Below are 24,909 nucleotides of genomic sequence, written 5' to 3' on the forward strand. Positions count from 1 at the left end.
TCATACTTTTGTTGCTACGTTTAGATCAAATATCTGGTCTGCATGCTGGGATGGCTTCTATATTCTTTAAAGTCATCTTTTGATCCATTTTAAAAGTGTTCCTAGTGGTCTTTTAATTAGTATTATGAAGTTTCTGGCCAAAATGTAAAATCCTCTGTCATTCTTCTGCAAGCTTACAGCCCCTCACAACCCCAACCTAACAGTACCGGTGCAAAAAATAAAAAAACTACGAGCAATTTCTGAGATTTCCATATGTGCAGTTTTGATCCAGATTCCAGCTCAGACAAGGAAAACAAAGATGTACGTGGATCTATTTGTCTGTGAGTGGATGCATTGGAAATGTCATTGAAGTCCTAATCATGTATAACAGGAATGTAATGTTTGAAAGAAGATTAAGAAGAATACCACCATGAAGAGGAAAAAGCGCTATATTGATGTTTTCTAATGTAGTCATCCCTTTCTGCCAATCAGCGAGTGTCAATAGCGACTCAACCGTCCCGTTCTATTTTTTTACAACAGATGGGGGTCCTCAAGAGGTACGAGTTGGAACTGTTCAATGGGTCAATTTTACAATGGAAACGCTCATAATACCAGATCAGACCGGGCCGTACTCTACCGGACTGCTCAGTGGAATCAAGGCTTAAGTCACCTATTAAAGGGGATACACGTGTATCGTTATCAATCTTTATTAACCAAGGAAAACGTTACAACAATGGGGAGAGTGAGGTGTCCTATCAAAGGCTGGCCTGTGAATCATTAGCAGACAATATTGATGGTTTTTATTGCTTTACAACTTTTGCTCGTCGGGCTTTTCACTGCACCCCCAGCATAAATGAGAAGAAACATTTCAATACTTTCCTTGCTTAAGGTGCACAGAATATCTGTGATATCAGTTTTGTTTTGCTAACAAAAAGCTTAAATGTTACCATAGGTGAAAATGGTTATAAGTTCATGATATTTCATTCAGTAAACCTGTAGGTTTCATTTTACAGGTACACTTTGCTTATTTATAGAAGTCCCAGCACAGCCTGTGAAGGTGTGAATGAATATCTACGTGTGCCGTAATCAGCCCGGATACTTGATAACTCCCACAGCCCACAGCCGAACCGCCTCAGAGGACCTACGTGGTGAGAGTGTTGAGGCCACAGGCCTTCAGCTTCAGCAGGCGGTCCTCCCAGTAGGCTTTGGGGACGCGGAAGTAGTGGATGGAGCCTCCGAGGATGAGGAAGGGTTTCTTCTCCAAGGTGAAATGAGACGAGTCGGCCTTCAGTCCTTCAATGACTCGATGCATTTTTACTTCAGGCTGGTTCCTGATAAGGAAATAAAACAATATGCATTAAAAAATAAAGAATATTCAACTTTAAATGAATGCAAATAAAACAAAATCTACTAAATAACATACTGGTTTTCCATTATATCAGAGTGCACCTGCAGGGAAAGCTCTTTTGCACAACTAGAGGTTAGTCTTGGGTTATCACTGCATTTGTATTAATCATTGAAGGAAAGCCACGCCCACATTTTGATTACAGATTAAAAAAAAAAAAAGATTTCCAGGTGATTTGCTCTCCCTTCTCCTGGATTTGACCATCAATCAGTCTGAGTGTTTTCTTGCGCAAACTGCCCGTCCGCAGAGTGACAGCGGTAACTTGATCTGTCTGGGACGGCGGCGCGTGAGGGTGCCCGCTCTCACGAGGAGCTTTAAGTCACCGTGAAGGCCGGGTGAAGGTTCACGGACTGTCATGGGGTTTTTTTTCGCCGAGAAATCGCTCAGAAACCATTAAGTGGCGGCTGATATTTCACGCGTAAATGGGCGGAGCTCCATTCGTGGTTTTAGTTTTACGCGCACAAACGTCCAGCGGGGACTTTGAGCGCTCGGCTGGCTTACCTTCTCAGACGATAGACGAACATTACCAGGACGGCGATGCAAAGCAGGGAAAAGTATCGCTGCTTCAGGGACAGTCGGACACAAAACGCAGAGTTTTCCATCGGAACCGCCGCCGTCAGTCCCTCCTTACAGCTTCTTCATGCTTTTATTTCCTGAGCGTTTGTTTGGGAAGTGACAGGAGCAGGAGCAGGCGATCCTGTCACACAACTTCATGCTGTTACGCAAAAAGAAAAAAAAAAAAAAAAAAAACGAGTTTAACATGTAATGCAAATGAATTAATACCAGCAGGACAGAACTGCTTCTTCCGGGACCAACCCGTCGAATCAACAAACAAGCTGATAGAAAAAAAAAAAAGCTTTCGCTTCATCCTATCAGCTGTTCTGGTTTTAAGGCTTTTATTTTCTAAGGTTATCAATGCGATGATTCAAAGCAACAAGCGGCAAGTCTAAGGGACCGTCAGAAAATTACACGACTTACACTAAAAGGAAACAAGCAAATAAATAAATCATTTCAAAATATTTGACTTTTTCAAAACTATTTAATATGGTGGCTCTGAAGAACAAATCAAATCAACAAGTCACTAAAAAAGAAAAAAAAATCAGAAATCAAAAAGTAATATATATATATATGTGTGTGTGTGTGTGTGTTTGTAAAAACAAAATTAGCACAAAAAGAAAAAAGAAAAACAACTTTGTGCTTTGTTTTTTAAACTTTGGTTTTGGAAAGTTGTTTTTTTTTTCCTAAAATGTAATGCATTTTTTTTATTTGGTTGCTTTATTTTATTCTATTTATTTATGTATTTATTTATATTAATTGTCATGATTTTTAAAATGCTTTTGCGTCAAGTGATTACTTGATATTATTTGGACTTAAGGGCCACCATAGCTATTACTAATACTCACAAACATCATCAACCTAATTTATAAAGTGTTTAAACACAATTAAAACTGAACAAAGCGCCACACATTAAAAGCTTAACATAATTTAAACTGCTTAAAGACCACATATGACGGGGGGGGTTCATTCCAAATTTCTAATTTTTCTGTAATTTTCAAGCTGGTTTTTATGATCTTCCTATGTTTCTATTTTCCATTTCGTTACATAAATCACAGTTAAAAATAAAAAAATAAATAACTACTCTAATGTATCCTGTGTTGTCATATATTGATTTATTTTTTATGAGAAAGACTTTTTTTATTGGGTATATTATATCAGGTAAAAATTACGCGGCAAAAGTGACGGTGTAACTTTTTATAGCGAAAGTGTTCTGGGTTATTAAATAAGTGAACAAAAAGAAAATTAAAAGGTAAAAACACAATAAAAATTTGAATGTAAAATAAAATTTCACGTATGACCAAATGCTTGGCTATAAAAAATAGAGTCAAAATTTTAAAATGGATTGTGGATTTTTTTTTTTATTAAAATATATACGTTTTTTCGGGACAATGCAAAATACATGTGGTTATGGTCCCTAGTCTTTTAAACCTTTCATAAGTAAAGGTTATCTTTCATAGCTGCTCATTTTACTGCCTTATGAACTTTGTCCTGTGTTAAAGATAGCAAAGGCTGCTTTATTTACTGGGAGATAAGACTAAAGTTTTGTTGTTTTTTTTTTCCTTTAAAATTTGTTGAATTCAAATTTCTTAGTTGCTTTTTCTTTGAACTCTTACGCTACAGACACACCAACACGTGATAAGCGCTCTTGAATTCATTTGTAGCTCATTGTGTTCACAGTGGAAAAGCAAGGAGGGACTTCTTTTTTTTTTTCTACAGTTTACTAGCACATGTCCGCCTCCTACAGTACTTGTAAACTGTGTGAATCTTGTTCCAGGCTTTTCCTTTAAAAGTTTTATTCCGATATATGAAAGACTTGATGTCATATATTTCTGGCCGGGCACAAACCACACTTTTCAAACAATTGGTACCTCTGTGGATGAAAGGACACCATCCATATGGCACTATAGAATCTGAGCCCCTGATTGATCAAAGTTTGATCTGGTTTAACCTTCAACGCATGTTCAATGGCCACACATTTTGTATGTAGAGCCTGAAAACAATTATTAAAAACTTCCATAGCTACACATGAACATGAAAGTTTTGAATGCAGAATTTGAAGTTTCCAAATTTTAACACAACCTAAGAATAGAATAGAATAGAATAGAATGTGTTTGTCAGGAGTTAGAACTCTGTCTCCCCCTCTGGTCACCGGTGGGAACCATCTCCAGAGTACTGCTCACTACATCTCCCAGAAACCCCAGCGCACAGTTCCTGGATGCTGCTCAGCTGTCTCTCATTTGCCAATCACCCACAGGACACTTAAGAACTGACCTGCTCTCTCTCTGATTGCCTGCTGCCTGCCCTGACCCTTGCCTGGACTCTGACAACTCTAGTCTCTTCTTGGATGATCTCATCCTCATGATTGACCTCTGCCTGTCTGACCCTGATTTAGCATTGTGGACTTTTAGTTGTGCTTAGTTCCTGTCTGAACTAATAAACCAGCAATCTGCTCGTTTGTGGCAGTTTTATTGTCATCATGCCACAATGCTTTAGGAATCATAGGATTAAGTCAAAAATAAAAGCAATACAAAAGCAGAATAAATATGTGTATGTGACTGTATGCAAATGTTGTGGTGTTTGGCGGGCTTCAGCTAGGAGCCTGATGCTACATAGGTGATAACTGTCTTTGAGTCTGTAGGTCCTGGCTTTGTGGGGTGTATATTTCCTCCCTGAAGTTTGATTAAATGTGAGACCAATCTGTCAATATTTTCATCACCCTGATGGATCTTCTTGTCCAAAACCGAGAAAACGGCAAACCAAACACTTAGTGCATCAGCACGGGTTCTATAATGGCTAATCCGAAGCAACAAGACACTGAACCAACTAAAAATAAGAACAAAATATTATCTTTTATGGTTTTATTCAAATCCACATAATCATTTGAGTACTGTCTTATCTCTTGTGTTTTTTGTTGTTGTTGTGCACAGTGTAATATTGGTCCAACCAAGAGAGTGAAAAAGGGATGGAAAAAGACTGAGACAAAGAGACAAAGAAAGAGAGCGTGCATTACTACTGTTGTTCTGAAACAACAATGGTTTCCCTTATCTGTGTTGTTTGAGGCCTCCCAGCACCATCTGTCTCTGGAAGGCTCTCTGGTAAGCTTGGCACTGAGGCACGGCAATCACAGCATTTTTGATGCTAGTTGGGTTCTTATATTTGGAATATTCCTGTCATAAGTTGGTAAGGTTTTCCAATTTTCAATCTTTTTTCTGGTCTTCGTGTTTTGTATTTGTATAATGTTTGCATCCGTGTTAAGACAAACAGCCATAAATATGTTTTTATACTCTCTTTCCACCCTCCAGATTGTATTTTAAAGCTTTGACGATGAGCCGTCCAGGTTTGAGAGCCGACTCCAGTCAGTTCACATTGGAAGGAGAACCTTTTCAGATCCTGGGAGGTTCTGTGCACTATTTCCGAGTCCCGAGACCCTACTGGAGGGACCGTCTGCTGAAGATGAAGGCCTGTGGCCTCAACACTCTCACAACGTAAGTTGTTCCAACACCTGTGTACTTGTTTGTTTTTTTTTTTGTTTTTTTTTTCGGAGATATAGAACCAAAACCCCGTGGAGGGGGACATAAGCTTTGCACCAACAATCCCGCCCACAACTCAGAGGTGAATTTCTAAAGTACTCTTGCCACTCCACAGAAACTATGTCCTAGAAAACGGCACACGTAAAAAATAAGGCACAATCATATTTAAAAGACCACTGGGAACACTTTGATCAAATTATGATGGGAATGGGACTTGTAGGGAAAATTTGCTCTAGACCAGCAACACATGAGCTATTTGAGATGTTTAAACTTCAGACTGACAGAATCTCCTCACAGATATGTGCCGTGGAACCTGCACGAACCTGAGAGAGGAACCTTTAATTTTCAGGATCAGCTTGACCTAAAGTAAGGCACGCTTTCTGTTTGATCAAATTTAAAGAAACAAACCAAAGATTTGACTCACAAACATATAGATGTGAGTCATTTTTCTGTGTCTGGTTTAGGTCTTACATCCATTTAGCAGCAGAAATGGGACTGTGGGTCATCTTGCGCCCTGGGCCTTACATCTGTGCTGAATGGGACTTGGGAGGCTTACCAAGGTGAAATGTCTCATTTCTGCTGCTGTTGTTTTGTTCTTTTTGTGCATGCACTGTTTCCACCCCGGCTTCCGTGAAGGCCAATATTGAAAGTAATAGAATAGCTGATTATCCTTGACACTCTTTCACCTTTTCCAGCTGGTTACTACAGGACAAAGACATGCAGTTGAGAACACTGTATCCTGGCTTTGTCAATGCTGTCAACTTGTTCTTTGACAAGCTCATCCCTATCGTCAAACCTCTGATGGTAAATCCAGATCCTCTTTGGTTTTTCCTTTGGAAAAACTTGCTGAACATTTCATCTTGTGTTTCTTAGTTTGAAGAAGGAGGCCCCATCATTGCTGTGCAAGTGGAAAATGAGTATGGATCCTACGCTAAAGAGGAGGAATACATGCTTTTTATTAGGACTGTGAGTCCATCAGATTTTCAGAATACATTTGATTGCAGTTTATTTAGTGTGAACTTTTTTATTGTTAGTGTCTTCAGTCCAGAGGAGTCAATGAACTTCTGATGACTTCAGACAACTGGGAAGGCCTAAAATACGGAGGGGTGACGGGAGGTAAGCAAGACACCAAAGACAAAATCTAACATTTAAGTTTTCTACTAATTTTTTTAAGATTCTTATATTTTTGGTTGTTTCAGCTCTGAAAACAATCAATTTTCAGCGGTTATCATTTGGAGCTATCCAACACTTGGCTGACATGCAGGTAAGTTATTGGAGTTTAAGTCTCACTTTAGCTTTTTTTGTTTGTTTTAAATCACGTTGGATAAGGCAGCTTGTTTGTCTTTGTGCAGCAATTTATTAAAATATTTGCGACCTGCTTTTGCCTCCTCCCCGAGACTACAATCTTTAATCTTTAGTTTTATTTTGCTGTACATGTATATCATGAAGCCCCAGAAACCTCTCATGGTGATGGAGTACTGGTCTGGGTGGTTTGACGTCTGGGGAGAAAATCATCATGTATTCCACGCAGAAGGTATCAATTACCATCAATATTCTTCCAGATATTAGCAATTATCTTCTCTCCCTCTATTCAATTTTCCCTTATTTTCATGCTTTCATGCAAACTGAGCCTGTTCATTCTCAAATGGATACCAAACAGAATGATTCCCGGGATCTGTTGCTAAATGGTCTCAGGGGCGGAGCTACGGGGGGTCAAGGGCGGGGCAGCTGCTCCCGCTGCAAAATTGCCCCTCCCCTACCACTTTTTGAGTCAGCATTACTGTAATTATCATGATTCCCCTCCAAATATTTGCTTTCCCCTAGTAGAAGACCTGGATGCAGACAACAAAACGGTGCAAAGACAGCTTTTAAGCTCCTAAACTTATAACATCAGAGATGTCTCTATCAAAACCTATCATTTCTTTGAGGATATTGTAACTCCTGACAGGATCAACGTGAATAAGCTGATCTGCAGAGAATAGCAGCTTAATATCCGGTATGCCACTTGTTGCAACCACATTAGGCCTTTAGGCAGGAGTGTGGGTTCCAACTGCTTTGGCAACAAATACTCGTCGGCTTCGTCTTCATCAGAAAGTGTTTCATTCGGAAGTCGCCTGTCACTTTGCGGTTTCCTGGTTTTACGGCACACAGAGACACTGTGACACTCCTCATTTGCATCATAAAGTACGCGGTTGCTGCTGTACAGTATTTTGTTCTAAATAAAAAGAAAAAAAACACTTCATTTTGATCAATACTCCAATGTTCTTTAATAAATATGTAACAAAGCATGATCTTCTGATCAGACATTCTCTGGCCATGGGAGGTCCTCTGTATTTGTGAATTCGGGGTTTTTGTAGACATCTCTGGTCCCTAAACCCCGCGAATAAGTGGGAAATGCTGTAAACACTGGAGAAACTAAAACTGGAATAAAAAGGTTAAAAGTTTTACTCATCTGAACTATTTTGTTTGTATCAGTTCTAAAAGGAATACAACAATTACACACTAAACTAAGCAAAGCAAAACTAAAGGGTAATTAAACAGGGCAGTTGAAGGCTGACTCCATTCTAAGTCCAGATTTAAAAAATTTCAAAAAAGAGGTGAGGCTGGTGGAGCCGGACTGAGCTCAAAACCCAGCGCACAACAAGAGCGATATATTCACCCCCACGAGACCAAAAACCAAACGACTCCCAAGAACCGTATTAAATAAACAATCTCGAGTGAAATATTCATTGCAAATCCATCACCAGGATGGAGTTTGCTGGATATAATGCCAATTGCACTCAACCTCTGTTACCTAACTTCCAAATCCACTGGAAAGTTGTGTAAGCCAGGAGATTGTTGACAACTGAAGGCAATACACCTAGAGCCATGCTAAAGCTAACGCCCTACCGTTACAGAATCAAAGATGGGCGGGGCTTTTATACTGGAGCTGCAGAGCATGGTGACGTCACATTTCTGGGACTTACACCCGTTGACCAATCACAAAGTTCAACTGCAATACTTTGTTTCAACCTGTAGGAGGCAGCACGCAGGCGTTTTTAAAAAAAATATATTTTCATTAATTAAACAAGTTTTTTTTAATTTGTCAAAAATTTGGCAACAACTAACAGACAGCACTTAAAGCCCCATTTAAAGAGGTCAACAACCCAAAAAAGTAGATTTAGGGTTTGGTTACCCTTTAAGCTAAATTAAGTTAAGCGAAACTAAACTAAACCAACCCTAAACCTAAACCTAAACCTATTTATTTAAACTTAAAAGATTTAATAAAAGTTGAAAACTTGTACAATTTATGAGACAATTCTAAGAACTTGTGGAATTTCCATTTCTGGCTAACACTGTCTGGGCGCCATCTTGTCTGCCGCTAGGTCCCCCTCCGTGTTTTGTACAGAGCAGCCAATCTAGGCCGTCAGCACCCTGGTCTTAGCCAAACTTGTTTTGTTTTTTTTAACTCAATAATACCTCATTTGTAAATGCCTTTCACTCTATTGTTCTCATATGCCAGCCTTCTAAAGTCATCTGTTCTTGCTCTGCCACTGATCAGTCTTGTTTGTTGCTCCCCAAACAGACATGCTAGCCGTGGTGTCCGAGCTTTTGTCCAGAGGCGTTTCCATTAACCTGTACATGTTCCATGGTGGAACAAACTTTGGGTTCATGAATGGAGCGATTGATTTTGGAACCTACAAACCTCAAGTTACAAGTTATGGTGGGAGAAAAAAAAGAAGGAGTTTTTTATGCAAAAGGAAGAATTTAAATTGTGGTTTCCACGAAAAAAAAACCTCTGTGCTCTTCTGGCAGATTACGACGCTCCCCTTTCTGAAGCTGGAGACTGCACCATAAAATACCAGCTATTGAGGAATTTATTCAGCCAGTATCACTGTAAGGCTTCCAATTGTTGATGCACACACTGATGTATGTTTTCTATCACCAGTGTAGTATGCCAGTAGCCTAAACAGAATGTTTTTGTTGACTCGTGTTCCAGCTGAACCTCTCCCTCAAGTGCCCTCCCCTCAAGAGAGAAGAGCATATGAACCTGTTGTAATGCAGCAGCACCTACCCCTGTGGGACAGCTTGCACTTCACAGACAAGGCAAGCCACAGATGGAAAACACTGGTCCAGTATGACAGATACACGTCAAATTTAGAAAACAGAAAAAGCTGCAGCCAAAGCCGACACAAACAATGAAAGTATGCCCCTTCTGATACAAGATCTAAGGCAGAGCGGCGTGTTTTCAGCACCCATGGAAGCAAGTGCAAATGGTCAACACAAGAGGCACAAGCTGATTTAAATCTCTATATTTTGAGATGAAATTCACAATATCTGGGTTTGTTAGTGTTTCCAATGCATGTTTTATTCCTTTAGGTGGTGAAACTCTTGTGTTTTGTTGATTTGATTTTTACCTCTGTAGCCACACAAGTCAGAGATACCTCTGAACATGGAAAATCTCTCCGTCAACAACAACAGCGGCCAGTCATACGGCTACACTCTCTATGAAACCACCGTCACCAGCGGAGGAACCCTGGACTCCATGAACAACATCAGAGACCGAGCATTGGTGAAGATGCATGTGAAGATGTCAGAGTGACTCTTAGTAAGACGCACAAGCTGTTTGGGCTTCATGCTGACATGGTTTTCTGCTGGGACTCTGATGTGATTCAGGTTTTTGTAGAGAGAGAATATGTTGGATGTTTGGACTACAAGACTCACAAGGTCACCCTCCCCGAAGCTGAGGTATTCCTGTTTTAAAATCTGTTTTTCAGAACTGTTATTCATTTGTTATAATTGAGAAATGCTTTAGCTTTAAAGCAGGGGTGTTCAAAGTTAGTCCTTGGCCCAACACACTTGATCCAGGTAATCAAATAAGACAGTTTCCCTCGAGGACACCCCTGCCTTAATGATTGTTGCTATAAATTGAAAAAAAGTATTGTATTTCTCCTATATCACTCAGGAGTATGAAGCTATGCGCATTTTTGGTTTCCACTTTCAAATCTCTTGTGTTCACCTATCACTATGCAAGTTTCTACGACTCTATGTGCCCTCTACGTACAAAACGCCATTGAAAGTCCATTCAAAGTTAAATCAGGTCAAACTTTGACCAATCAGTGACTCCGATTTGGTATTGAAGTATGGATGGCGTCCCCTTTAATTCATGGAAGTGCCAATTCATAGAAATGTGATCACGGAGGAGTATCAATAAGTTTGTACTCGTCCAAAAATTAAGTCTTTAGAATATCGGAATAATTGACAAGTTTTGTAACTCTTCAACGTTTCTCACCAAGTCTCTTCCAACTATAGTTGGCGGGCATGAGCTAGTAAATAGTAGAAAAGAGAAAAGGGAAGGAAAGAACCTGAGTTTAGCATATTCACATGCCCGGTGTAAACAAAACTTAACCCACTGATGCTTCATTAGCTTCATGAAACATAGGAGGGATCTAGTATATCAACACAACAATCATTAAGACAGCAATAGAATGAAGAAAATGCCAAGTCAGCTGAACTCCTTATGACACTTTGAATCATTAAATGCATCAAATTCCTCATCCTCCATCCTTTTTATGCATTTCTGTCAATAGTAAGCACTAGTACACACCTGCAATGCCCTCAAGCGGTTCTTGCTATTTATTTGAAAATTAAATCACATATAAATATAAGTTGCACCTCAGGCCAAACTATGCTAAATAATGCAACTTATACCCCAATAAATGTCATAGTTTATCTTCAAATTGGTTATCCAGATGTTAAAATGTCTAAAATTAATATTCACTATTAAATATTTTTGTATGCAGTAGTTAACTGATGTGTTTTGCTATTCTATAATCTTTAAATTAAGATACTTTCACCTTTCATCTTATTATGTTTTTTCTTCAAAGGGAGCGCGCACATTGAGTTTTCTTGTGGAGAACTGCGGTCGAGTGAATTACGGCAAAGCTCTTAATGAACAACGTAAAGGTATATAATGTTCTTATTATTATTATTTATTGAATACCTGAACATGCTAACTACCCTTTTAGTATCTAAAATCTTTGTTTGCTAAAATATACATAGATAATATGTCTCTATATGGAATATATTTTTAAAAGAGACCATTTCATTTATTATTTTGAACAGAATAAGTAACATCAGAATTATCCTTACACACAGAAGTCATTTTCTGTTAACCTTTTTTGCTGCTCTTTTCGTTGGTCTGTATTGAATGTCGTAACCAGGTTGTAACTCTGTAATGTGAATTTCAGGTATCGTAGGAGACATCGTTTTGAATCACTCCCCTCTGAGAGGGTTCAACATCTTCTGCTTGGATATGAAGCCATGTTTCATAAGAAGGTAAAATCTAAGGGTCTATTAAGACAGGAGAGGTGGTTAGTCTGGACTGAGTCTGCTTAATTTGGCCTGGATGGAGTCCTGAATCATGGGTTTGATCTGTGTTCAGACTGTTGTCAACTGAACATTTCTGTTTTGAACTAAAGCTTGTAAACAAAACCATGTGACTAAAGATCTCCTCATTCATTGGCGAGGATCTATTGACAGGGCAAAGCAATGAGGAAAAGAATAATAGAAGTCCTGTGCTTTGCAATCCTTGTAGGGGTAGTTCACTTATTCAAACTTTATATTTTGCTGAACAATTTTAAACGTCTGTGTTAAGATCAGGTAGAACACTGACTTTTGCTATTTTGGTTCAGCTGAGGCATGCTGCAAGGCGGTTACTGAGAAGGCGACAGATATGACGGTTCGCTGATATGTGTTTATGGAATATAGATCGCTGGGAAAGCAGTGTGAGAAGAAATGTGTATAACTTTAAAAGTTGTTTTAATGGAATGCATTCATCCGACCACATCTCAATGAGTCGCTGTGTCTCATTGTTGCTCCATGTTTGTCCGCCACTCATTGGTTGCTCCATTCCTACCCTGTTTACCATATTGCCCGAATATGGTGGCCGTTTGGTTCAGTTGTTCAACTGTTCCACTGACCCAGTACTAATCAAATAATGTAGCTGAAAACTATTTCTGGAATAAATTACAGCATTGTAAAAGGATATCTGTTTTGTTTTAGATTAACAAATTCAGCTCAGTGGAAGACTGACTTCAAGTCACTTGCTGTGCCAGGATTCATTCAAGCCAAGCTCAATGTGGATGGCCCACCCACAGATACCTTCATCCACATGCCTGTGAGTAAAACGGTCAGATTGTTTGCGTGGTAAAATGTGTCTGTTGTGTGGTGCTTTGTTATCTAAGCAATTGTGTCTGTTCACAGGAATGGGGTAAGGGGGTTGTATTCGTTAATGGACAGAATCTTGGCCGTTACTGGTTTATTGGTCCTCAACGTTCCCTTTACCTCCCTGGACATTGGCTCAGGAGTGGAGAGAATCAGGTTATGATTTATGAAAACTGTACTGCACTAAATGGCTGTTACAAGTTTGATCTTGTCTTAGTATTGTCTCTCTGGTACAACTTGAGTTTTAATTGTCTTATTTTGCTTTTCAGATCATTATATTTGAGGAGCAAAGAACAAATGAGAAGATAGAGTTTAAGGAGAATCCTGATCATGGAAAGACTATTGATGTTTATAAACTGCCCTTTTGCACTCTGCTGTAAAAAATGTGTCCAAACACAGCTTTTGCATGTACTTGAATGTAACCTTCATTGGACTTGTGCTGCTGCTCCATTTGAAGTAACTTTTCAAAAGTCGTTTAAAGAAATGAGACATTCTGAATTATTTATTTATGTAATGAGAGAAAAATAACTTGTGATTAGGTTATAAGTGCGTTAGACACCTTAGCTTCCTATTGGACAAAGCGCCTGTCACTCATCTCCATCTAAATATGGACCGTGGATGACCACAGCGGAAAACGTGTACTCCCTTTCACAATAAAAATAATAAAGGCTGATTAACTGTTTTTTGGGTGAAATTCATAATTTTAATCGAAATAAAACGACCTATATGACTAAACCTCTAAAAACCAAACATAAATAATTGGTGTCTCTATATACAATATGAATTCATAACGGTTTATTATTTGAGAGTACGTTTATTTTGAAATACTTTTCCGGAATCTAGCTTTATGCCTACAGCTAGCTTTACGTTTAAAAGGGAAGTAACGCCCATATTTCTGCCACGGCAAGAGCGAAGGGTCATGTTTTTCCTGGAGTTCAATTACTCGCGAGACTGTCGTTTTAAAAATTAAATATCGTAACTAAATACAACTGAACTTGCATTTCTACAAGTTTAAGCTATAACTGGAAAGCAGAAGTGGCATTGCATCATGTTAGCATAGCCTGAATGAGTAAACTGCTCACGTGCTCTTAGGAAAAAAGAGCTTTATCCGTGAGGTCATTCAAAGTTTGTCGGTTTTACACCTTTACGGTTCAGGTTCTGCTTCCGCATCGAGACATGGAGTCTCTCGGAGCTGCTGGCGCTGTTCTCGGATGCTCTGCCTGCATTCCGGTGGTCGGGCTTCTGCTCGCCGCCTACAAACTTGGCTTATTTTACCAGCTATTTCACAAGGTGGGTGTTCGCAGGTTCGTATATTATTCAATCTCCACGCATGATCTCGTAAAGCAATGTTAGGCTCTAAGGCAGTTTATTTACTCTAAAGATCCACTTTGCTTTTATGCACACTCTCCTGGTCTGCTACCTGACCCGGGTAAAAGGTAAACCGAGCTCCATTCACGTAAACTTTGACCAGCCTTGTGGTTGTCTTGAACAGAGGCTATCACAGCCAATCTTATGGTGAGATTGCACAAAACCATCAAAGCTGCACGTGTACACACTACTGTCAGAGGGGAGAGATAATGCTCCAGAAAATGATAACAGCTCAAAAGCAAGAACATTTGTGCTTGTTAGGTTTCTTTGATGCAAGTGAAATCACAGATTTGTGGGATATATCTCCAAATCTTCTCCTTCAATCCCAATTTATTTTGCCCAAACATTGGAGGATTACAGTTGAAAGAATCAAAACACTTTGGCAATTTAACCACATGTTACTAGCAGGAGCCTAGAAGGATGTGGAAGAACCGAACCCAACCAGAAGAACCTGGCTGCTCCTCCTGCTGGTCCCTGACTTGATGCCAGTCCATCCTTCAACACCACGCACAAGTTATAATGTGGTCACGCTGGTTTTCTGGCACAAACACGCCAAAGCTGATGCCACAGGTGTTCAGTTGAGCCCCAAAGGTTTTGCCAAACAGGAAACTAATTGGAAACAGTAAAAAGGAACTGAAGCACAAAGCAAGTCCAAAATAACAACAATAAAAAATAAATAAATTCAAAAAATGGTTTGAGTTTGGCTGAAAAGTTTAGGCAAATCTTTCAAGAGTGCAACACACTTGATCTGCTCTGCTGCTTGTCCAACAAATCCATTCCCTCACAAGTATGAATTCAATCGACTCACAGCTAAAGAGCATTGTTACAACAAAGAAAACACATATTTTCTTATTTTATTCTACATTTTTTAAAGTCCCCCTCTGGTGAAAATCATGTTTTTTGAGTTTTTAACATGTATGTGTGGCATTTTTCTTATAAAAGAGAACAAATCAAATAAGAAACCATTTTGTTTTTTCCTTTTCAAGTATTTCTCCTTTTGAATCTGTCAATCAAACTGTCACAGACAGACTCTGTTTGAAGTAATGATCCTTCTTTGAGTCACAACAGCTCTGCTACACATGCACTAACTCCCTCATCACATTACCGACATTTTTATGTAGCAGCGGTGAAGATTTATGCTAGCGAGACACAGAGCTATCATAATCAGATGGGAGGGGGGGGGCTGCTCTGCTCAGCTCCAAAAGCCACGCCCCCTCAGAGGAGATTTTGGAAACGGAGGCTTCAGATCAACATGAAAAGTGGCTTTTTAGGACATTTAGGCTGTTGTTGTGTTGTTAAAGACTTCATAATCAAAGCATTACTGGTAACATTTTTTATTAAAAAATATCATATTGGGACTTTAAAGATGAAGTGTTTAATTTACCAAATGAAAACTGTGTTTTTGACATGTTCTTGTGGCATTTTTCTGATGATGGAAGAAAACTGAGCATAAAATTAAATTGTTTCTTTATTTGTTGTGAATCAGGAGCAGCTGGAAAGGAGAGTAAAAGCCACAAATATCTAATGACGTCCTGCCGCTCTGCAGAAACTATGTCCTAGAAAACAACACAATTTTGGATTTATTTTTTTTTATTTATTTTTTGCTAAAAGTGTCATACTTGTAACCAAAAGACAAAAAAATGATTTAAGTATAAATGTAAACATAAAAAAATGTTGGAATATATTGATATTTCTGTGCATTTTTTTCCCCCTGTCCTCCTGTATCTAATCTTAGACGGAGACCGAGAGCCCACGGCATGGTGGTGAGAGCGTGGCAGAGGTCCTCCGTGCTCACGGGGTCAAGTTCCTCTTCACCCTGGTGGGCGGGCACATTTCCCCCATCCTCGTGGCGTGCGAGAAGGTCGGCATCCGTATCGTGGACACCAGACACGAAGCCACGGCTGTCTTTGCCGCCGACGCTGTGGCGCGACTCTCAGGTGCAGACTGACGTCTTAACACTTTCTGTGCTGCTTTAAATCCCCTCTGAACTTTCACAATACTTTTAACAACAAACCAAGGTTCTTGTGGTGTCTCTAAGTCTTAAAGCCTTGAATTTGAGTCTGTTAAAACAATTTAGGTTTATTAGTCATTGATGGTTTTACTGCACTAAAAGGTGAGTAATGAAGTAATGAAGGTTTTCTGTAGTCTAGTTATTGTAATTTAATGACTGAAATTTGAACTATAATTCATTACGTTAATCCCTTACTGACAAGGATTTAGTTTTTTCTTCGTCCGTAGGGCTGGGAATTAGGCTGAGAAATTGGTCTTAATTTTTCATATACAAGGTCTTAAAAAGTTTTAAATTTAACTTGAAGGAACATGTAGGAACGCTGCAAACCCATATTTGGAGTAAAGACTTCTGGTTTGTTACCTTTGCTAGCTTAGAGGTTTTAATCTAAAGGTCGGTGCAGCTGCTGTAACCCTTTAACTGCCGGCTCAACCAAACGCAGGGAAACATTTAATAAACATGTTTTTAAAAATATTGATTGTGTGTATTACCCCCCAAAGGTACTGAGTTTCTAAAGTTAAATTCAAGAAAAAAAAAATGGAAGTATATTTTTTTTTTTTTTGGTGCAAAAATTGAAATAAAAAAAAAAACTAAAAAAAAGACTTCTGGTCAGTAGCGGATGCGCATTATTAGTTACCAGAACTTTTTTTTTATTTAATTTTTAGAAAAGGAAAAAAAACAGTTAATATCTGGTGTGCACTAGTTACTTACCAGATTTTTTCTTTTTTTTTTTTTCTTTTTGAAAATAAAACAAAATCTGGTTAGTAATCAGAACTTGTTTTGATTACTTCAATTTTTTTTACATAGCCCCTAAGTATTTTTAGAAAAAAAAAAACTTTTTTTGCTTCAATTTTTTTTTTTACTTTGTTGTCTGTTTAGGGGCTACATACAAGGCAATAACCAGCAGAAAAAAAAAACTTTTTATTTTTTTTTCTCTTTTGGGTAGTTATAGGGTTAAGAACGTTCACATGGATTTTTGACTCCCGTTTGAATGACTTGATATGCACCAAGAATGAATCAATCATTGAGGAGAGAATCCAGTCGATTTTCAAAATAAAACTTCCCTCAGAATCAGATTATAAAGAAAAGAAACCAAAAAAATTTTTTTTTTCTTCCTTCACCACAGAGCGGTGCAATTTTGTGACCTGTCAATCACTGCTGAACTTTTCACTGCTCTCCTTCTCTTCTGGAGTTCATAGTTGCTGTGTGTCTGCTCCAGGTACTGTCGGGGTAGCCGCCGTAACGGCTGGCCCGGGCCTGACCAACACGGTGACGGCAGTGAAGAACGCACAAATGGCGGAATCTCCTCTGCTGCTTTTGGGAGGAGGTGCTGCTACACTACTGCAGGTGTTTAATCGATGTGAGCTCTCTGGTAGATTCTACATGGGTTATATATATTAAATCCTAAATCGTTTCCCTGACAGGGAAGAGGAGCGCTGCAAGACATCGATCAGATGTCTCTCTTCAAGCCGCTGTGTAAATTCTGTGCCTCCATCAGGACGGTGAGGGAAATCGTGCCGACTCTCAGGAAAGCTCTCGCCGTCGCTCAGTCAGGAACGCCGGGCCCTGTTTTTATAGAGTTCCCCATCGACACCCTGTACCCCTATCACCTTGTGTCCAAAGAGTTTGCACCCAAAACCCCTCCGAAAGGCCTGATGGGAAGCATCATTTCATGGTATGTTATTAGAGTGCAGTTTTTTCTCATTACATAATTATTCTCTGTTGAAATTGATGTATAGTTCTTGTTTTTTTGATTACTTGCAAGGTATCTTCAGAATCACCTCATGAACCTCTTTGCTGGAGCCTGGGAGGCCAGAGATGTCTCTCCTCTTCCTGTCCACATCCCTCAAGCCACGAGCGATCAGGTAGTGCTTCTGTCACACTCTCACCTCAACTCAAATGACAAATAGACAAATAGAATCCATTGGAGAATGACGTGTTTTTAAAGGCACGTTTCACCATCTGTTTTGATTTTCCATCTTTGCCAAACTCAGGTACAGAAGTGCATAGAGCTGGTGAGTCGAGCAAAGAAACCCGTCATTCTTCTGGGTAGTCAGGTGACTCTGCCTCCATCGCCGGCCGACCACGTCAGGTAAGGCAGGAAATGGTGGCGGGTTTTCTCATAGATTACTCAGATTAGATTTAATTGTTCATTTCAAGCAATAAATACAGCACAAATGATTATTTTAATACTCAACTAATGACCGATTATTTTTTCATATTAGTCGACTAATCAGGTTAAAGTGGATGTAAAGCACACATCTTAACCATCATCAGCTTTAAACTAATAGATGCATTTGAAATTACAGCACACAAAAGTCACATTGGAGTCATTAAAGTCTCTATTCAGTCTTTTTTTTAGTTATTGTAAAAGGGTTTTTTTAATTCTGTCGTTTTCTAGGACATAGTTTCTGCAGAGCAGCTGGAGTTCATTCGAAATTTGCTTCTGAGTCGCTGGCAGGACTGTACGACCCCTCCCCCCCATAATTGAGAGCCACTGTTTACACGCTGTCCTGCTAGCTTACATTCCCCTACAACCCCTACAAGACAAAAATGGCGAGCAGTGCTGGAGCCGTCCAGCTGCACAGTTTTGATCCAGATTCCAGCTCAGACCAGGAAAACAAAGACGTTCATGGATCTATTTGTCTACAAGTGGATGCATCAGAATGGGGCGGAGCAGGGAGTTTGTGGCCCACCCCGTGTATTGTTTTTATCAAAATTATTTTTTCAAGCGGCATTTTATTCATCTCCTCCTGATTCACAACAAATAAATGAATACTCAGAAATGCAGTTTTATTCTTAATTTTCTTTTTATATGTTCTCCATCATCAGAAAAATTCTACAGTAACACATTAAAAACACCATTTTCATTGGAGGGGTCTTTAAAAATAATTGTTAAATAGTTTGATTTGTTGCTTGAAAGAGTTGAAAGAAGATGATTTATATAATCCTACCCCTCAGATTATTTGATGATTTAAATCTGTGTCACTGTTCAACAATCTCATGTTTGTTTTTTGTTGCTATAGGAAGGCTTTGGAAGATCTAGGGATCCCCTGCTTTCTTGGAGGCATGTCTCGTGGGCTGCTGGGTAAAGACAGCCCCATCCACATCCGACAGAACCGCAGAGACGCTCTAAAGGAGGCCGACGTGGTTCTCCTAGCAGGTAAAGAACAGGTCAAATCTGGAGTCTGGATTCACTTTACATTTGGGTCTATTTGGGAAACAAACAAAATCCGAGGAACTGAGGACTGCTATTTATAGTCGGGGCTCTAGAGTGCAACACATTATCTCTGTGACTCCAAATGTCCAAAAGTCTCATTCCTGTATGTGTTTTGCAGGTGTTACAACCTCAAATGATAAAATAGTTTGTTTTTTTTATTTTGCTTCAGAATCAGCTGATACACGGTGATAGTGTGAATGGTAGAAGAATTATGAGAATCCTAAAAGCCAGTTATTTAGGAGTCACTGCGACATTATTGATGGGTTAACTACGGTGGCCCTGAAGGTTCAGTCACACAAACAACTCATCAACACAAAACAATTATAAAGATCTCAACAACAATTAAAACAGCAAAAAAATAAAATAAAAAACCAACATCAAGAACAGAAATCAAAGCAAAATTCCACAAACCAAAACTATAAAAAAGTTTCAAAAAACAAAAGTAAAATTTCAAAAAGTAAAATGAAGGGTTTTGCACTGATCACAAAACGTTAAAAGTTTCTCTTTTTAATTTAAATATCAGCTCTGTGAAGCATTTTAAAGTCTGACTAACTATATTTAATCTCAAAGCGTTTTAAAGTTGTTTTTTCATTATGATTCTGCTGTTTTCAGCCAAAACCTAAAAACTTGTTGTTTTCTAGGACATAGTTTCTGCAGAGCGACAGGAGTTGATTAGAAATTCACCTCTGAGTTGTGGGCGGGTCTGTTAGTGTGAAGTAACCCTGACTCTGATATCTCATAAATCTTTGTTTACTCGCTCTCCCCCCAGCTTACAGCCCCTCACACCTCCAAGCTAACATTACTGTGCAACAAAGATGGTGAACAATATCAGAGTTATCCAGATGAACAGTTAGATCCAGATTCCAGCTCTGAACACAGCGGGCTGCATTTTGGTGCCGTGGTTAGCACTCACACCTCATGGCGTGAAGGTTCTGGTTCAAATGCGTGCATGGCTTTTTTCCAGGCACTCCAGCTTCCTGCCACCGTCCAAAGTCATGCTTCAGAAGTTAATTGTGGACTAAAGTGTCCCTTACTTGAGTTGCACTGTGCCGGACTGACCACCCGTCCAGGGTGTAACCGGGATAGTTACTGTGATTGGTTCCAGTAACCCCGTGAACCCCAAAAGTGATGAAGCGGGTTTGGAAATGGATGGATGGATACAGTCCCAGCAGAATGACCTTTGACCCCTGTTCCTGCAGGTACCGTGTGCGACTTCCGGCTGAGCTACGGCCGAGTCCTCAGCAGACGCAGCAAGGTCATCGCGGTCAACAGGGATCAGTCCCAGCTGCTGAAGAACTCTGACATGTTCTGGAAGCCGACTGTTGCCATCCAGGGTTTGTGTCTGAGCTGCTGTTTAAAGAACGCTCAGTTTTTGAACGCGTTAACACTTTCACTCAAAGATGATCAGAATGGGTCTTAAAGAGATTAATTTGGTCAGTCCGGCTGCAGATGTTAATAGAATGTTTTCATTTCTTTTCTTAGGTGATCCCGGCTCCTTTTTAGTACAACTTGCCAAAGGTCTGAAAGGTCACCGCTGTCCAGAGGAGTGGCCTCAGAGCCTGAAAGCTGGCGATGTGACCAAAGAGAGTGCAAACAGGTGAGCAGTGAGGACCACCTCCCAACGGTCGCCCTCCTGTCATGTAAGCAGCACGTTTTCCTTCGCAGGGCTAAAGCCGATGAGAAGACGGAGCGACACTTGAACCCCATCAAAGTCCTCCACTGTGTGGATGAGCTGATGGACGAGGACAGCATCATCGTGGCCGACGGGGGCGATTTTGTTGGAACTGCTGCTTATATAATGAGACCAAGGGGACCTCTGCGTTGGCTCGATCCAGGTCAGATCCTTTTGACCAATGAGGTCCTGAAGTCTCTCGTTTGTTTAGCAGTTTGTGGTGAATTGCTGCCTTTTGACAGCATGTGATTCAGATTCATTCATTTGAACTGCTTTGATGTTTGTGATGATTCCTGAAGGAGCCTTTGGGACTCTGGGAGTGGGAGGAGGTTTTGCTCTGGGGGCAAAACTGTGTCGGCCTGAATCGGAGGTAAAATTCTAGGATGGATTTGTTTGTTTTTGTAATCTTTGAACAAGCTTTGACTGAGCTCTTTTTCAGGTGTGGATAATCTATGGCGATGGCTCCTTGGGATACAGCGTCGCAGAGTTTGACACATTTACTAGACACAAGGTAAAGTTTCAAAGCAAAATGTAGATTTACAGTACAATCGTGGAATATTTTCATAAAAACAGTTTCATGAAGTATAACTTTACAGCTATTTTTACATAGTTTTTTGCATCATTTTGACAGATAAAAGATTCTTCTGCTGTTTATCTGTAATAAGACAATTCAAAGCTGTGTTACTGAATCTGCTGAAGTCCCATCTCTGGTCACTTTGACACACATTTGGTAGTTTGGCTCCTTTTAAGAGGCCTTTGTGACATGTACAAACCACAGTTTAACCCTTGTGCGATCTTTACATTCTGTTTCATTCATCCTATGGGTCAAAAATGACCCACACCACCAAAGCCCCAAAACTGAGCAACTCCCTTCAGTTTAAATCTAAAATCTATTGTGCATGAAGGAAAAGGCTTTTACTTTTGAATAAAACTACATGTAGTTCATTTGTCAACCCTTATACTGGGTTTTAGTCAAAATCTACCAATTTTTACACTTAAAAATCTGTAAATTTTGACCTGAAAACAATATAACACCACCACCAGGGCCCCGAACTTGAGCAACTTTATTCGATTTTAAACTTAAAACCTACTGTGCATGAAGAAACGACTTGTTACTCTTGAATGAAATTCAATTTAGTTCATTTTTCAATCTTTATGCTGTGTTTTGGGTAAAAAAAAAGGGTGAAAATTGGTCAATTTTGGCCTGAAAACAATAGAACACTACCACCAAAGCCTCAAAACTGAGGAACTTGATTCAATTTTCAATCTAAAATCTATTGTTAATGAAGAAATGACTTGTTACTTTTGAATAAAAGTCAATTTAATTTATTTGTCTACTGGATTTGGGTCAAAATTGACCCATTTTAAGTGTAAAAATTGGTATATTTTGACCCAAAAACAATATAACATCACCACCAAAGCCCCGAAATTGAGCAACTTCATTCAATTTCAAATCTAAAATCTTTTGTGCGTGAAGAAACAACTTGTTACTTTTGAATTAAACTCCACTGAGTTCATTTTTCAACCCTAAATTGACCCATTTTTACACTTGAAAATGGGTCAATTTTTACCCCAAGACAACATATGGGTTTAATTGTGTTTTTGTAATTCACAAAACAAAAAGATGATCATAAGTGAACGTTATTTCACTTTTTTTTAACACAAACCAAGTTTCATAACTCTTATTTTACCCAGTAACGTTTTATTATTGGTTTTATATAAATATGAAATAATTACTTCTGAATTAATGAAATTGAAATGAAAAAACTGTCAACAATCTGGGATTTCTTGTGTGTATTTCTGTGAATGGGAGAATTTGTGTGTGGTCTGTGATCTATATCTGGTGTTCAGATACTTTTATAATTCACGGGTCAAAATGACCCAATCTTAGTATTCTAGTGGTGTACAGACCAAAAAACAAAGTATTACTTTTATAATGATGGAGTTGCTTTAGAAAAAGTAAAAGATATATATTTTTTTCTACTCCTAAACATGGCCGTGGGTCACTTCTTACCCGCAAAACAACACGAGGGGTTAATAAAGGCTTTGATTTGTTGAAATGTTTGCAGTTGTTTGGCTTTCATAACAACTTCATGCTACCCTTCAAAAACATGTGTTTTAATGTGTCCCACATGTTGTGTTTGCATTCCTAAGACCCCGGTTCTAGCTCTGGTGGGAAACGATGCATGTTGGAGTCAGATATCCAGGGAGCAGGTTCCCATCCTGGGCAGTAATGTAGCATGTGGTCTTGCTTTTACAGGTAATTTGTTTTTTTTGTGTCTGATCATATTTGCTAGAAGAAAAATACTTTATTCTGAACAGTTTACCATTTTTATGTCAGTTTTCTGTTAATAAATGTTGATCTGACTTCTCTCTGAAGATTATCACGTAGTGGCTGATGGTTACGGCGGAAAAGGCTACCTCGTGGGTCGAGACGAGGAGAGCCGACTCAGCGACATCATCAAACAGGCTCAGAAAGAGACCAAGGAGGGCAAGGCGACACTTCTCAATGTTCTGATAGGAAAGACCAACTTCAGAGAGGGCTCCATCTCTGTTTAGTTAACTCAGTGGTCTGCTTTTATTTGTAGGTTTTATGGGTAACTTCGACAAATAACAAGTACATATTTAAAGAAATAATTAGTATAATATCTCCTTATCCTTTAAAGGTTAAGCTAAAGTCTAAAACCAAAGCTTTTCTGGAAAAAAAGGAAAACAAGAGGAGAAAAAACACACATGACTTATTAGTCATAAGCACCTTTACACATCTACTTTGTGGCCTATCAGCTTAAAACAAATATTTGTTATTTTTGTCCGGGGTTTGGGTTTATGATATAACTGCTGCATTTAAAAAGGGAAGGAACCATTATTTTAGCACTTTTGATTTAATATGAATATGTTTCTTTTTCTCTCTTTTGTTGACCTTTAAACTGGTTATTACAGGTTTTCCAAATAAGCCAACAACCACGTGTGAAAGACGACATTGATTTAAGTTATCACACGTGACCAGTATGCCTTCTGTACCGCTCTGACGTGGAGCTGTTTACACGTCAAATGTCGGAGAACTCATTTGCTGCATAAGTAGATGACTTGATACAAGTACTGGAAGTATTTCTTTGAATGTCTCCAGCTGATTTATGCTCTGCCTTTCAATGTTTGATTGTAACTTTGAATATTCTAAATCAAACTCATGTCTACTGATTCATTCATGAATTAAAGTGCTATGAAGTGAAATGGATTTTATATTCTCATTGTCTTTTTTTCCTCCACTTGAAGTATTTACTTGACTCATTTTATCTGAGTGCAATGCATCTTTTGAACAGTAGGGGGCAGTGAAAGGGTATTTTTAAAAGGCTGTGAATGCTGACGTGGTCAAGTTTAGATAAACTCGAGAAAAATGCTCTAAAAGTCTTGGAGTTGCCTGGTTTACTGTTTGGATCTGATTCGGAATATATTGTGCCTTTTTGTTTCAGTTTGTGGTTTTTTGAAGTGCGTGGAGCAATATTTTGCACATAAAAAAGAAAAAATATCAAATTTAAAAGTGTACATATCTGAATGGTTATATTTTAAAATACAAAACTGCTTATTTAAAGAAAATACGTGTCTGCATGCTTTCCCGCTGATGTAAACATCAGTCTACTGTACGTAACGGGATCACCATCATAACCTGGGGATGCTACTTTCAAGTACATCATGTAAATCTGCAATTTATATTAAAAAATATGTATATAAACGTTGTTAATCAAAATAAGTATACATTTGTGAGCTGGTGCCACGGTCGTGTGCCTATGTTAGTAAGCTATGTCAATTAATTAAAAATGATGCCTTCGTTTCAAGACTATTTAATCTTTAACTCACCTAGATTAATGGAATTTGATTAACCAAATATTGAATATATATTTTTGTTTGTTTTGTCTTTATTAAAAACAATACAATTATTTTGTGCTTCAGGGGGGTTGGACATGT

At 38.9% G+C, this 24,909-nt stretch overlaps 4 protein-coding genes across 5 annotated transcripts in view; 3 read left to right on the forward strand and 1 right to left on the reverse strand.

Moving 5' to 3' along the window:
- LOC112149139 (beta-galactosidase-1-like protein 2) overlaps window positions 1-2,470 on the reverse strand; it is a 31,301-nt gene extending 28,831 nt beyond the window's left edge. Inside the window, exons 1-2 of one of the 2 annotated variants that reach the window (XM_024276630.2) lie at window positions 1,886-2,470; window positions 1,125-1,310 (exon numbers count right to left, since the gene is read on the reverse strand). In XM_024276630.2, the coding sequence (XP_024132398.1) occupies window positions 1,125-1,310; window positions 1,886-1,986 (287 nt within the window). In that variant the 5' untranslated portion in view covers window positions 1,987-2,470. Of the gene's footprint in view, window positions 1-1,124; window positions 1,311-1,402; window positions 1,816-1,885 lie in introns of those variants that run through there. The other variant, XM_024276632.2, reaches the window with a different exon arrangement.
- A 1,866-nt stretch (window positions 2,471-4,336) lies between these two features.
- On the forward strand, window positions 4,337-9,664 carry glb1l2 (galactosidase beta 1 like 2). The gene is made up of 12 exons (XM_024276462.2): window positions 4,337-5,122; window positions 5,245-5,427; window positions 5,770-5,838; window positions 5,937-6,032; window positions 6,168-6,276; window positions 6,346-6,438; window positions 6,507-6,588; window positions 6,672-6,736; window positions 6,922-7,006; window positions 9,038-9,175; window positions 9,268-9,348; window positions 9,452-9,664. Exons 2-12 carry the CDS (start codon window positions 5,267-5,269, stop codon window positions 9,652-9,654), a joined length of 1,182 nt encoding a protein of 393 aa, XP_024132230.2. The 5' UTR covers window positions 4,337-5,122; window positions 5,245-5,266; the 3' UTR covers window positions 9,655-9,664.
- A 217-nt stretch (window positions 9,665-9,881) lies between these two features.
- On the forward strand, window positions 9,882-13,345 carry LOC118599550 (beta-galactosidase-1-like protein 2). The gene is made up of 7 exons (XM_036215051.1): window positions 9,882-10,024; window positions 10,129-10,200; window positions 11,340-11,418; window positions 11,703-11,790; window positions 12,517-12,631; window positions 12,718-12,834; window positions 12,948-13,345. The coding sequence occupies exons 1-7, from the start codon at window positions 9,905-9,907 to the stop codon at window positions 13,056-13,058; spliced, it is 702 nt and encodes a 233-aa protein (XP_036070944.1). The 5' UTR covers window positions 9,882-9,904; the 3' UTR covers window positions 13,059-13,345.
- A 218-nt stretch (window positions 13,346-13,563) lies between these two features.
- Window positions 13,564-24,181, forward strand: ilvbl (ilvB (bacterial acetolactate synthase)-like). The gene is made up of 14 exons (XM_024277903.2): window positions 13,564-13,968; window positions 15,782-15,983; window positions 17,274-17,401; window positions 17,479-17,729; window positions 17,820-17,919; window positions 18,049-18,146; window positions 19,081-19,217; window positions 20,474-20,608; window positions 20,757-20,871; window positions 20,940-21,109; window positions 21,246-21,316; window positions 21,386-21,457; window positions 23,101-23,206; window positions 23,327-24,181. The coding sequence occupies exons 1-14, from the start codon at window positions 13,855-13,857 to the stop codon at window positions 23,503-23,505; spliced, it is 1,878 nt and encodes a 625-aa protein (XP_024133671.1). The 5' UTR covers window positions 13,564-13,854; the 3' UTR covers window positions 23,506-24,181.
- Window positions 24,182-24,909: the final 728 nt, after the last annotated feature.

This window comes from Oryzias melastigma, linkage group LG13, assembly GCF_002922805.2.
Source record: "Oryzias melastigma strain HK-1 linkage group LG13, ASM292280v2, whole genome shotgun sequence".
NCBI classification, from domain to species: Eukaryota; Metazoa; Chordata; class Actinopteri; order Beloniformes; family Adrianichthyidae; genus Oryzias; species Oryzias melastigma.